The sequence below is a fragment of the Mesitornis unicolor genome, unplaced genomic scaffold, assembly GCF_000695765.1.
Source record: "Mesitornis unicolor isolate BGI_N332 unplaced genomic scaffold, ASM69576v1 scaffold5329, whole genome shotgun sequence".
Classification (NCBI taxonomy): domain Eukaryota; kingdom Metazoa; phylum Chordata; class Aves; order Mesitornithiformes; family Mesitornithidae; genus Mesitornis; species Mesitornis unicolor.
This window is the reverse complement of record NW_010207867.1, coordinates 1-14327: the sequence shown is the minus strand read 5'-3', so window position 1 is coordinate 14327 and position 14327 is coordinate 1. Positions and strand designations below refer to the sequence as shown.

Genomic DNA, 14327 nt, shown 5'->3' with positions numbered 1-14327 from the left:
AGAGTATTCATGGTTAAATCAGCATGAAAACGGACTCAGTAAAATTGAAGTAATAGGAAAATATTATCACAATTAGATGGGCACTCAGGATTTTACAGAAAAGAAAATCAATGCATTATGCAATAATTTAAACATTTTTTACAAGCTTACTATTTTACCAAAAATACAGACCATTAAATGAGATACTTTGCATGATGTTGGGTACAAATGTTAAAGCCTCTAAGCCCAATTTGGTAACCAGTTTTAAACTTGCCCCTGTCCTAAATCTATGCATCAGTTACATCCTATTTAAGCACTCAAAATGTTTAAGCCACCATCTGTTGGCTCTCCCTGGCTTTCCTCACAGGTCTTTGTTTAAAAGGAAATCCATCAGGACTTTTCCTGTCTCAAGATGTTATTCATAAAAAAATTGTGCCACTTAAGCATGTACATGTAACTCATGCCAGGATGATGGGGCTTTTAATACCAGGGTTTCTGTGATGTGTAAAGTACTGATTTTTTACCCAATCCACCAGTACAAATCTGTCTTTCCAGACAGTGTTTATATTATTTATTTTCTCTGTATCAGTTGAGAAACCTTTCCCTTTGCGTACGTGTTAGATGAGGAGAATGTCTGCAGTCAGCCTGAGCCAGCTGAGAATGGCAGTGAATATGTACTGGTTTGATTGTCATTGTCTACCTGTCTTAATCAAGAATAACTCTGCTGTACTTAATTATATGATGCTTAAGTAACATACAGTCTAAAATAAACAGATTTGAGTTCTAACTGTTTCTTGTGGCTCCTTCTAACATTTTAAAATGCAACGTCTCTAGCTTTGTCCTGTCAAGAGGTGACAGAAGATGACGTCCTGGATGCAAGCTGCCTGTTAGAAGTTTTAAGGATGTACAGGTGGCAGATCTCATCCTTTGAAGAGCAGGTGATTACAGAATTCATGTCAGACTGCCTGATACACAGCACTTAGATATGGAGTAATGGAAAACTGAAGCTATGTACAAATAGCCCTGAGTGTCAAATCTGAATCGTTGCTGTAGCAAAGTTTGCTTTAAAAAGTGAAGGAAAACAACCATGTGATTGAAGTTGTTTTCAGTTTGCTTAGATATTTGCCATGGAAACCCTGGCTGCTTCAAAACCTCATAATGAATTACTTTCAGATTTGGTACAGTAGAGCCAGTAATATTAAAACAAGCAGATACAGCCCTAACTCTGCTATAGATCACAGGTCTGTGCTAGCGTGCCGCACTGCTTTGAGGGATGGACTCTACTTCACTAACATGTAACACACAAGATTCCTAATTCTCATTTTCAGTATTTTCAGCCCCCTAAGTGCAGCTGGCCAACGAACTCGATCAATTATCTCACTCATAAAATATGGTTCTAGCTTTTATATTTGAAAGCCAAAGCAAACAGCAGAGATTTCAATTACGCTTTTATTGAAATCACAGAAAGCAGGCATTTGTGCATTCGTTTTTCTTTTTTCCTCCAAGTATTGTAGTTTCTTTTGCATTTATGTGGTCCAGAATGTTTTTAATAATGTGTGCTGTTACGAAGTTCAGCTTTATAGAGAAAGCTTTTTGGCCAAAGTGCATCAGATTATTTCTATTAACGCATAAGGTGGGCTCTAAGCAGTAATTTTTGCTTTAATTTCTCACTGCAATGAGGCAGTCATATCTGTATCTATACTCCTGTGGTGTTTTCGCTTCCTCTAAGTCTTACACCTCTGTTTTAACAGGATGCTCATGAACTATTTCATGTCCTTACCTCTTCATTAGAAGATGAACGAGATCGTCAGCCACGTGTGACACATCTGTTCGATGTGCATTCGCTGGAGGTGACTTCTTTACCAGTATTACTTCATTATCAGAAGTTCCCGTAGTCTGCCTAGATTCCTAAGTGTGTCAAGTATAAAGTGTCTGTTTCGAAACTGAAGATACTGTCATTTTGTTTACAAAGCTGTTTTCAGTACTCTGAGAGAAATGAATCAACAGGCCAGGCAATCTAAAGAATAAAAAATGTTTTTTTGTAAGCGAATTTGTTTCAATTTACAATGATCCCACTTTCATGAGGGCTTTGGCATCCCTAAATCCATCGAATACAGGGACTGAAATACTAGCATGGAGCAGCAGTAACGGCCATCTGGGCAGTTGCTCTTATCTGTAAGAGCTGACACATGGAAGAGGTTTGAGAAGTGCAAAACGGAACAGTCCGTCTGGAGGTGAAATTATTGTATCTTCAGTTTACTGGTAAACTTAATGCAGATGGAAAGTTTCTACCTCTTTTTATCTAAAATATTACAAAAGGTTTATAAAATCCATTAAGCTTTTATTTCAGTACTCTGAGGCAGAGATTTCTGAAGGTTAATTATTCATTTTATTAGAAGTCTTCATTTTGGCACTTATAAATTTGTTGCATCCCAGGTTCTTTGGCCTTCCTCAAATATAAAGAGACACTACAACTACCATAATGGTTCTAATGCCAGGAAAGCACATTAGGGATGATACAAGAACTTATTTAATACTTAATGGTTTCTAAGGTGGGGTTAATGAAATCCTTTTATCTTCCTCTGTAGCAGCCAGAAATAACCCAAAAGCAAATCAGCTGCAGAACAAGAGGTACGCTTTTTTCCATTCTGAAATACGATTATTCAAGTCATATTGTAGTTGCTGTGTTTATTAAGGGGATAATACCAACTGAGCTTTGTATTGGACTGAAATACAGCTCTTCAGCTATTAAAAAACCTCCACATTAATTATGTCAGTGGGACAGAACATATTTTGGCTTAGTTACTTTTGCTACTGTGGGCCAGAAATGTGGAATTACAGCGATGAGCATGGATGTATTGAAACTAAAAGGACAATTTCAACCTTGTGTTTCAGGGTCTCTTCCCCCTATGTCGAGTCACTGGAAGTCTCAGCATCCTTTTCATGGCAGGCTGACCAGCAACATGGTTTGCAAACACTGTGAACACCAGGTATAAGAAAGTGTGTCTGGTAATGTGTGTATGTGAAAAAGGATGCCCGACCCTCGAAGTGCGTTCTGTATCCACCATCCCACATTTCTGACATAGCTGGTTTAAGCTCTGAAGGTCTGCAGGACTGACAGCTTGGCCTGTAGCTTTGTCAAGTATTTATTAAGGCATTGGTGAACAAGAGTCTATCACTAAATATACTGAAGAAAATTAAGCGTGATCCACTTTGTGGGGATGATAGCTGTCATATACTGAAAATCGACTCACATGGGTAGCATTTTAGGGTGAGCTATTCACTTAGCACGCAGTTTTGAGATTGCACATGCACAGCCAAATTAAGTTGCAGTCCAGTTATCCAGAGCGAGGAAAATAACCTGGATACAGAAAAAATACGGGAAGTAAATCTTATTTGTAGATCAAACTGTAAGAGTACATTTAACACTTTCCTTTTCAAAAACTTGCATATAAATTTTAGTGAGCAGGGGCAGCCTCAGCAGAAACAGGTTAAGTAGGACCTTGTGTACTGCATCAGGTGTTCCCGGGCACCACACTTGGGAAATGGGGTGGTTTTGAGCCTGTTCCACCAGAGTGGGACAGCACAGGGCATACGTTCATCTTGTGTGGGGTTGGTTCTTTTTGTTTCAGACTGTCATAGATTTTAGCTCACTGGATATGTGAAATATTTTCTTGCAGAGTCCTGTGAGGTACGATACCTTTGACAGTCTCTCGCTGAGTATTCCAGCGGCTATGTGGGTACGTATCCCTCCCAGACGCCAGATCCAGGCACTCTGCCCGCTGCCTTCTTGTCCTAGCTTTATTTTCACTAGTCCTGTTTATGGTGCTACAGTCTAAATGTAAATGAGTAGCTCCAGGTTATTTTTTTATCTTTCTTAATTACCCTGTTGTGCTAATACAGTACCTCATCACTGGTGCAGATTACCAGTTAGTACAACAAGCACGACTTTGTTGACACCAGTAGAGTTTTTTGTTTCTCCTGGTGGAATATTTGCTCCTTTCTGTGTGATTTGAACAGACCAGATCATATCCTGAGGGCTGTGTGTTTCTGGCAGTCCTGGGAGGTGACCTTCGGGTGCTCTGGCTCTGTGGTGATAGTTCACAAGTTACCCAATGCGGGCTTTTGGATCAAGTGATTTCAACTGGAAGTTGTTTCTGTTTCTTTCTGAAAAAATCTGAATGACAAAACTTTCAAGGAAAAACAGTAACAGGGCCAGGAATGTGTGGTTTAAAACCCCACTAAAGGAGTCACACTGGGAGTCATAGCTGTTGCTCTTACCTACAGGCTGTGATGTTCTCCATGTTTAATCCAGGCTGAGGGAAAAACCCCATAGTTACATTATGTTCTATACTCAAAGCCATTTAGTCAGTTTTCTCACAAAATAATTGCAATTCTGTAGTTTCTATGGAAGAAATTATGAACAGTCCTTTCACAAAAATAAGTGGTGTGCACCCTAACATTGCTGCAAATAATTTTGGGTTTTCTTGTACTAAGGGTCGTCCTATGACGCTGGACCACTGCCTCCACCATTTCATCTCCTCTGAATCTGTGAAGGACGTTGTGTGTGACAACTGCACTAAAGTATGTCACTGGAATTTATATAACCTTCTAGCTCAGTTTGAAGCCTGCTGACAGAATTATGGTTTCAGTTTTCTACTTCTTTCTTTGTGACTTAAGCAAAGTCTCTGGCCTGCCTGGGATTTCTTACATTTAAAATGGAGATCTTATCTCACAAGATATTTTGAAGCTTTTATTACTGATATTACAAAATGTACAAAGATTTTGTTCTGTAGTTACCAGGTATTGTTTAGATAATTAATGTACTGAGCATAGTTCTAGAATGACAGTTGCTTTTGTCTGCAGTGTGCAGACCTGCACTATTTTGTGTGATCTGGTACAGCAGGTTAATCAAATGACTTTTATTTTTTCCCTTTGATTTCAGATTCAGGCAGAAGGGACTCTGAATGGACAGTGCATAGAAAACCAGAGAACAACATTCATTAAGCAATTAAAATTAGGAAAGGTGAGGCAAGCTAACCCTCCAAATCTATTTTCAAATCCTTTTATAGAGCAATATCTTTCTTTGATCTCTTTGCTTGATGCCCACTTCTTGCTATTAGACTACTTTAATGTTTTACTTTTAAAAAGTAAGCTCATTTATCAAGTATTTGTAGGCACTGAGGCCTCAATTCAGCAAAACATCAAAGTTTAAAGAATAGTTTAAAGGATGTGAGTATTCTACTGTTATTCAGCAAAACACTTAAACATGAGTTTGGCTCAGTGGCAATTCGTGTGTATTGCATTAATTCTTGATTTCCTTGGTAAGTGAAGTGATTCACATACACAGATGTTTGCAGTATCTCTAGCAATTGCACATTTCAAAGAAATTAAAATGTTTATAAATATTTAAAGGGTGAGTGTCACGAGGATGGAGCCAGGCTCTTCTCGGTGACAAACAATGATAGGACAAGGGGTAACGGACACAAACTGGAACACAGGAGGTTCCACTTCAATTGGAGAAGAAACTTCTTCTCAGTGAGGGTGACAGAGCCCTGGCCCAGGCTGCCCAGAGAGGTTGTGGAGTCTCCTTCTCTGCAGACATTCAAAACCCGCCTGGACGCCTTCCTGTGTAACCTCATCTGGGTGTTCCTGCTCCGGCAGGGGGATTGGACTGGATGAGCTTTGGAGGTCCCTTCCAATCCCTAACGTTCTGTGATTCTGTGATTCTAAATACAGCTGCTTCAAAGAAGTGAATATGGTGCTAAACCTCAGGTGCAATTTATACGAGCAGCTCTTAATATTTTTTGCTCTGTCATCATAATAATGCAGGGGACAACAGGGCACTGGTCTGTAATTAAAAGCCTCAGGTGCCATTAATGATAATACTGATAGCAGTTAACCCTGGAGTGACTTTGAATGTCAGTTATTTATAATACTTGACCTTTTTTCCCCCTGTGCAAAGCCATTACTTATCAAGTATTAGCAAATGTCTCACAACAACATACTCCAATAAATTCCAGTCCTCATTTCCACCTCACAGATCAACAAGCTAGATGAGATGGACCGGTGGGCTTTTTAGGAACACACATGCATTTTAACTGTTTACTCCAAATGGAACAAAAAAAATCAGTAAACATTAGCGATCCTGTGGCCTGGTGAGTGAGTAGTGGCATTAGCAGAAATCTCAAGAGAGCTGTGAGTAGTGCCATGCCTTAGGGATACTATTGCCAATAAGCTTACACACAGATACAGTAGCACATAGGGGACCAGTTCAAGGATATGTTTCCTTATACTGGACTTACCAGTTCTGTTAGGATGCTTTTATCTTGAGTAACTGTTTCTCATGTATTGTACAAAATACTGTTTCTCATGGATGTGTTTAAAGAGCGGGTAGACGAGGTACTTAAGGATATGGTTTAGGGGGTAGACAGGAGCGGTTGGACGTGATGATCTCAGAGGGCTTTTCCAACCGAGCGATTCTGTGATTCTATGTGATTCATAATTTAAAATGTATTTTGACTCTCCTTTTCTATGGAATATTGCTGAAGCTCCCTCAGTGTTTGTGTATCCATCTGCAAAGGCTGAGCTGGTCAAACCAAGGCACTCCTCTGAAACGTCACGAACATGTCCAGTTCAATGAGTTCCTGATCATGGACATCTACAAATACCGCATTCCTGTTCATAAATCAAGCCAGAATGAGCTGAATCAGAAAAACTCCGAAGAGACAGCGCCTGGGACAAAGGATGGGATAGCAGTAAAACCTTCAGGTACTTATTTTGAAAAGAAAATTTTCAAAATATTCAAAATACTTCTACATTTCAGTGATAAAACCATCTGGATCTGCAGAAGGAATGCAAGTGCAATGTCTTTATTTGGACCTGTGCAAAGAGGACGGGTAGAAATCCCTTTTCAACAAAGCATTAGGATACCCTTGTTCCAAGACAACTGTTACAGTTCAGTTTTGAGAATTTGCTATTACTAAATATTTAAAAAACCAAAACCTTACCAACAAAACAATCCCAGATAGCATAGAACTCACATGTTTTATGTCCAAAGGAGGAAGGAATGTTGAACCCAGGAAGCCCTAGGGATTATCTTGTTAGTGAGCTCTTCCAAGGCTTCAGGACAAGCATAGAAAGAATGCTGGGAACGGTGACTTCTTAAAAAGCAATGAGAAAATGCAGCTGTAGTAGGTCTGTTGTTTAGGCAGCTCAATATTCTGTTTATTTGGGATTTTGTAACCGTGGTCATTTTCACGTTTTTATAACGTAAAAACAATTACCACTGTCTTTGGCTATTATACTTCTCTTAAGGGATCGTGACAAACAATGATAGGACAAGGGGTAACGGGCACAAACTGGAACACAGGAGGTTCCACTGAAATTGGAGAAGAAACTTCTTCTCAGTGAGGGTGACAGAGCACTGGCCCAGGCTGCCCAGAGAGGTTGTGGAGTCTCCTTCTCTGCAGACATTCAAAACCCGCCTGGACGCCTTCCTGTGTAACCTCATCTGGGTGTTCCTGCTCCGGCAGGGGGATTGGACTGGATGAGCTTTGGAGGTCCCTTCCAATCCCCAACGTTCTGGGATTCTGTGATTCTGTGACATGTAATGAATTAAAATAAGTAAAATACCTTCATATTCTGTGATTACACTGTTATTAGCAATACTAACAGTAGCATTTAAGTTAAATTACTGAACGTCTGCTTTCTCTTGCAGAGGCAGAGCCGCCATCTGGTACTAAACCACTCTTTATGAACGGTGCCTGCTCCCCTTCATTTTTAATGTCCTCGGGAACTTTTCCACTTGCTGCATTCCCTGAGTGCAGGTAAGTGAGAGATTTGTACCCTACCTTGTGATTTCTGTCCCTTTAAATTATGTCTTCCTTTATTCTGTCTTTATGATGAACCTGCTCAGTCAGTGTTTAACATCTGTCCTAGCTCCTGTGCTGAAATTCTTTTCTGTTGGCTGATTTTTAGTGGTTGCCTTTGGCTCCATTTCCCTCCTAGAAAAGGACACAGAGCATATTGAAAGCAAAACTCAAGATCTCCTTTCTCTGGTTCATGGTGCAGTAAATCATCGTTCTGAATAGTCATCATCTTATTTTGCTGTTTTCCTCTACCCCTTCATTTTTTTTTCCTCTTACTCCGATTTTAAAACTATTGCACAAAATCCATAAATCTCTTAAGAGATTTTATTCAAACTTTATATTTAACAAGCTTGATTTAAGCTGCAGCTGCCATGATTCTACTTAATAAACCAGCCTTGATGCTTCTCCTGATAATCTGTCTTGTTGGCCTTTGAGAACGTTCACTTATTTTCACGCCAGTGACCCGTGTATAGTTAGTTCTGTACCACTTCTGCCTTTGCATATTTTTGATGCTTCTCCTGATAATCTGTCTTGTTGGCCTTTGAGAACGTTCACTTATTTTCACGCCAGTGACCCATTAGTTAGTTCTGTACCACTTCTGTCTGCCACTGCATATTTTCCCCATGGGGGAGACAATTCCCACAAACACTGTGTGAAATAAGAAGCCTGGAAGCATTTCGTGCCAAATGTTATTTATGAAGACAGTTGTAGATCAGGTCCTTGAAAGTGTTTCCATTGTCTGTGGGTTACCCGCTGCAATTTTACCTCTTTTCAGTTAAAAGCACATTCTTCTGTCCAATAACAGTGCTTTAAGAACTAAATCCTGGCACATTGGTAGGTATGATGGAAAATGCTGCTGCAAAATACAATCAGTTATGCTGTACAAAATGAAGTAGCCCTCTGTAGCATAAACTTTTAAAATAAATGGTTTGGTTTTCTAGATAATAGAATAAGGTGGCACTGCAGTGAAGACTTGGCATACTGAGAAGTAATTGCAAAGCACTGTGTCTTATGGAGCCATCTATTTGCTTTAAAAAGAAATTGCAACCAAAGACAAAGCAGGTGGGGCTGCTTCTGGCACGCGTGTGATCCACGAGAGCTGCTGACCGTCTCCTTTCTCTCATTTGTCCTTCAGTTCCCCCGTGTACCTTTACCGTCTGATGGCAGTTGTAGTTCATCATGGAGACATACACTCTGGACACTTTGTGACTTACCGCCGCTCTCCGCCTTCTCCCAAGAACCCCCTCTCTGTCAGCAGCCAGTGGCTCTGGATTTCGGATGACACCGTTCGCAAAGCTAGTTTGCAGGAAGTCCTTTCTTCTAGTGCTTACTTGCTTTTTTATGAGCGCGTTCACTCGAGAGTACAGCACCAAAGCTTGGAGTTGAGGGCTGAAAAGTGACAAAGAGAGCAGAAGAAGGACAAAAACTGACAGAATTCCTCTAGTGAGATCTACGTTGCACCTCCTGTCCGTTATGCAAATAACCCCCCACAGGCCCTTTAGATTTCCCCTCCCTCTATGGCAACAGCTGGCTCCTGCAGGGAGTTGTGTTTTGTACCAAAATTACGCTACCCAAAGCTGGTCTGCTAACATTGTGCAGTCCAAAGTATATCTGTATTAGAGAAGCATTTAATCTGTTAGGTGGTAATTTTGTCAACAATAGACATTTCAAACAGACTTCCCAAGGCTCTACTCCGTATTTTGACACGTGTGTAAACTTTCAAAGGGAGACGCTTAATCCTGTACATTTCACTGCAGACGTTTCTGAGCAGGGCAGCCCCAGAGGCGGTTGATGGGATCTGTTCTCAAAGGCAATGATTTAAGAAACAAAGTGCCTTGAGCTTATTTGAACAGCTGCATTGCCATTGTCTGCGTCCACTGCGTGTCCACTACATTCTGATAAACATCAGAATCCGAATTCTCTTGATATCCCAGCTAATCAATGAAGTGAGGCATCTCTACCATCCAAAAAACCACTTCCCTGTTCACACAATTTTCCTAATATTTTCCTTCTTTATACATCGTAGAAGTACTTCTGCTGATTCAAAGTGCGGTTCCTTTTTTTCCAGGAGAAATGATACATTTTCTATCTGTTATGAGCCAAGACCCTGATTTATTGCTCTGTGTCTTTGGAATATAGCTGAAGTCAAGAGACAGAAGCGTTTGCTAGCAATGACTGCTGTAATTTCCTTCGTCACTATGAAACTGTTGAATACCGTTGCTTGTAGTATCGACTACAACTTCTAATGCTGTGATTTCAAGGCTACTGTAATTGGTGTTCTAGACTTGCCCTTCCTATTTTAACGCTGAAAACTGCCATTTCTCATCAGCCATTCAGATTCGTGCCGTCTGGCTTGCAGTTGAGCTTTAGAGCTTGTATGGGCTGTGGTCGTGAGCCGAGATGTGCAGCAACCCAGGTGTCCTTGTTAGGACTATGCACGATTGAATCGGGACTGGTGGGCACACGTCCTGTGAAGAGTGCAGCAGTGTGCAAAGGCTGGTGTCAGCGTCTGGATACACAGATTGCCATGTACGTAGAAATAAGTTGTACTTTGCTGCTCTAGATTGTTTGAGATGTAAAAATAAAAAAATCCCAAACAAAGGGAGGGAGAAGCAGCAAAAATTATCCTTTTGACTGCTTTTAAATTACCAGTAATAAAATATGTAGGCTATTTTTAGCTATTTTCTATCCTTGTAAGCTTGGAGGAGAAAAAGACTAATTAGTCAGATGAGCTGTTTCAGTGTAAAACAGCATTTCCTTAACAGGAAGCTCAAAACCAGCCAAAATAGGAGTGGTAATGGATGTGTATGAAAAAATATCATTCCAGAGTATTGATCATAATTCCCGCTCCAAGTAATGCTCATGGTACATAAAATAGTCTTTATAAATCCATTGACATACAAGCTCCTGAGAAGTCTCCCTGTCTGTGCTAGGCGAGCAGTAGCATGGTTTAACCTTTCTATTTTAAGTTATGGAAAAACAACAACAACAAAAACCCTAGAAGGATGCAAAACGCCAAAAAAACCCCTGGCCATTGAATTAAGACCTAATGGACTTGCAGAAGGTTGAAGCTCTCCACTCTGAGCAGCATGGGTGTGCAGTTGGAGCTCTGTAAAGCAGTGCTGGGTGTCAGCAGAGGAAAACCATCACGCAAAGCATCAGCCTCGAGCTCCAGCACATCTACCATTGGCACCTCAGAACTTCAAACCATTTCCACTGCCAGCAGTGAATACCCTGCAGTATCTATACTCAACAAGGTCTGTCTAGAATTTTTAAACTCTTGAATTTTTGTGAGGCTTGCCTGAACTGGTCGCTCTGTTTAGAAAGCGGTAATGCTGGAGGTGGGTCAGAACATACGCACACAATGGACCAAGTCTTAAACTCCTCAGCTTCTAACAGGGACATAAAAATACATCTTACTACCAGCTTGAATGTCCAGTATATTTTTCGTTTGCATAGAGCTGCTTTCCAGCAGGGGCCAGTTTGATGAGAATGAAAGCACAGTCGCTGTACAACACTGATAAACTGCTCATTTTCACCCAACTGCAGATTTACTCTGAAAGCTTCCTCAAGGGCTATAAAGCTGAGGGTTGAGTAGTCAGCGCTTGTTCTAGCTTTCACTGCTAGGAAGGAGCAAACGGTCTTGGCTGAGCCGTTGGTGTGAGGAAGGCAGCAGTGTCAGCACCTCAGTCCTGGTCCTGAGCTGTTCTAGATACTCCCAGCCTACTGCGAGCACCAGAAACCTCTGCAGATGTTTGCCACTCAGCCCTCACCTTTTCAAGTCATGCAGGCACACGAGGCTCATCAAACGCTGTTACTTGTTACAAGCTTCCATGGTGGAGAAGGCGTTAATAAAATGTGAAAGGTTAAAAAACATCAGGTAAGACCCCCAAGCTGACATCTCTGTGTTTGGATTTTCTTTTTGTTTTATTTTGTGTATTATTTAAAAATGTATGATATTACAGTCTAACCACTGCACTGCTGTTTGAAGTTGTGTTTTCACTTCAGGGTATTTTTGTAACTGTACATTAGCAATAAAAGAACAAACTTATTAGAAAAAGTAGCTGTTCACGTGTGGTAACGTCTTGGAACAAAGACCAAGCAATGAGCCAAACCACATCTGGTATATGTGACAGAAGCAGCACGTTGCATTTTCAGGATAAGAAGCATTCATGCAGAAGCTCTTCACGTTAGTGAATGTGTTCACATTCACAGCACTTACCATTGCTTGCTTCTGAAAGAATTTGGATCCTCTTTCCCTTTCCTCGTTTCAGCAGGCTTCACTGTCAGCAGGGAAGGTGATGACCTTCAGGAAACCAGAATGGAAGGCCTAGGGACAACTATTTAGAAAAACAGACACTCTCAGAAGTTACAGCCTTAACACTCTTGTCTGTATACATGATACAACCCATTCTTGTCCCAAAGGGTCGTCTTATGCTCCCTGGTTTCTGTACAAAGGACTGGAGGAAGAAGGGGCCTTCTTCTTGTGTGGCAGCACCTCGTGCTTCCTCCTACCCTACCATGCTGCTGACCAAAAGAACCAGCCCCATGCATCAGCAGAGGAGGCAGAGCAGCAGAGGAATGTAAGCAGACACAAGTCACAGTGACTGTAAAACATGCAGCCAGCCATGCTGCACTCACTATATTCATATCTTGGCACTCCTCTTTTTCATGTCAAGTCTCATTTGTATTTTATTACAAAAAAAAAAACCAACAAGCAAACCATGGCTTATTGACAGAGCATACAAGAAAGAGTCATCTGTTGAACAGCATCAGCTTCCAGGCTCACTTTAAATGATTACATCTTGTATGTTATAGTATTTATCAACTTTATAGTATTTATAAACTATATATTCAGTGCTATCTGGAAGATAAAAGATTTTGATCTTTTTGGAAAACTGGCTAGATAAAGATCAGCTGAGAACAAACTTCCTCCTGAGCAAAAAGTATTACTCATTAAAAATACATAGCAGCAGGATTAGAGCAACATTGCACAGAGAAAAAGTATTCTTGTCACTTAAGATCAGTAGTCACAGTCCTTATCAGCAAGTTACCAAGTACCAAGTCCTCTCCTGGTTTAATTTGCTCATCTGGTACCTTGGATCATCAAAACAGTGCTTGAACAAGAAACTGATAGTTGTATGGGGAAAGCAAGCTTCTATTTTCAGAGTCAAAAGACCTGGTGCTTGACTGTTGAATATTTCACCTCTTGGCTACAGTTATCACTTTCCGAAATGTGAGGTTAATTCTTGGGGCAAGTACCCTCTTGCGGGTGGGCAGGCTGTGGTACCAATACACATTGGTGGGGTACTTCATCATCAGCAGGCTGCCATGGGCGAGCTGCAGTTTGATGGGCTTGATGTGGCGCGTGGCGTTTTTCCCTCTGGAATCACAGTGCCGGAAAACAAAGTCCCGGCAAGCTCCGAAGGACACGGACGCGATAGGACTGCGTGGAACCAGCTCTCTCTCGTCATCTCGATGTTCACCTATGTGGTCCTCACCATCTTTATATCTGTACACCGAACAGATTAATTAGTTCTTCAACCAATCCAATCAACTGAATGTAAAACAACTCATCAATGATCTGTCAATAGTGTTGCACAAGCAATTTTTCATGTGAATGAGTTGCTTGATGCAACTGGAAATCAGACCATACCTGTTAATAAGAACAAAATTAAAAGTGTGTCCTGTGTTCAAAGTGATGCGGTCTCTGATACGGTTGACAACAGGGATCCACGGCTTAGGAGAGAAGGTAACACCTGAGTAAGTGTACGTTAACTCAGGGTCTCCATAGGTTACCTGCTTCCTTGGAATGTCATGCCATTTGCCAAATACGTGCAATTTTGTCTTGTCACCTGTTTAACAAGAGATGAGAAGGATCAAAACCAACTCTGTGTTACCTCAGCAGCTCATAGTTTCTCCTTGATTTGGAGCTTCTGTGAATCTCCAGTGGGACGACAGAAATGACGATGCTGATGACAACCCGAAAGTTGTCATCCATGTCAAGTGTTTCTGTCCCAAAGTATTTATGTCTCAAGTTTGACCCTGCCTTACTATGTCACTTCAATGGGATGAACGGGACAAGCACCTCCATCATATTCTGTTGTTGAATTAATGTGACTGGGGATATCTCACATACTAAATCTGCCAACAAACTCCTGCCACCCTTCCAGGTTCATTGGAAACATTAAAATGTGAATGAAACCACTTGACACACCCTTCAAACTAAGCAAAACTGACCCGGCAGGACCAGACCTGTGCTTGCACTTCTTGGAGCCCGACTTGGCAAACACCCGGAGCCTGCAGAAGCCTCTTCACCACCCGACAGCTCTGCCCGGGCCACGGGCACCATTCCGAGACTGGCCTGGGGTGGGCAGGCAGGGAAACACCTCAGCAGGCAGGGGCAGGGGTCCCCCGAGAGCCGTTACCTTCGAAGTACTCCACTTCTGCTTCCAGCTGCTGGAAAATCTCGTCAGC

General features: G+C 41.3%; 2 protein-coding genes across 2 annotated transcripts; one reads left to right on the top strand and one right to left on the bottom strand.

Annotated features, from left to right (window-relative positions):
* Positions 1 to 813: 813 nt before the first annotated feature.
* On the top strand, positions 814 to 9250 carry USP30 (ubiquitin specific peptidase 30; the record flags this gene model as incomplete). The annotated part of the gene is made up of 10 exons (XM_010192280.1): positions 814 to 917; positions 1731 to 1829; positions 2568 to 2610; positions 2875 to 2969; positions 3660 to 3719; positions 4477 to 4563; positions 4925 to 5005; positions 6531 to 6750; positions 7700 to 7808; positions 8986 to 9250. Coding segments are annotated over 10 exons (1163 nt in total), but the record flags the coding sequence as incomplete, so codon positions are not given.
* Positions 9251 to 13052: 3802 nt separating this feature from the next.
* On the bottom strand, positions 13053 to 14324 carry ALKBH2 (alkB, alkylation repair homolog 2 (E. coli); the record flags this gene model as incomplete). The annotated part of the gene is made up of 3 exons (XM_010192279.1): positions 13053 to 13362; positions 13507 to 13705; positions 14279 to 14324. Coding segments are annotated over 3 exons (555 nt in total), but the record flags the coding sequence as incomplete, so codon positions are not given.
* Between the last annotated feature and the right edge of the window lie 3 nt (positions 14325 to 14327).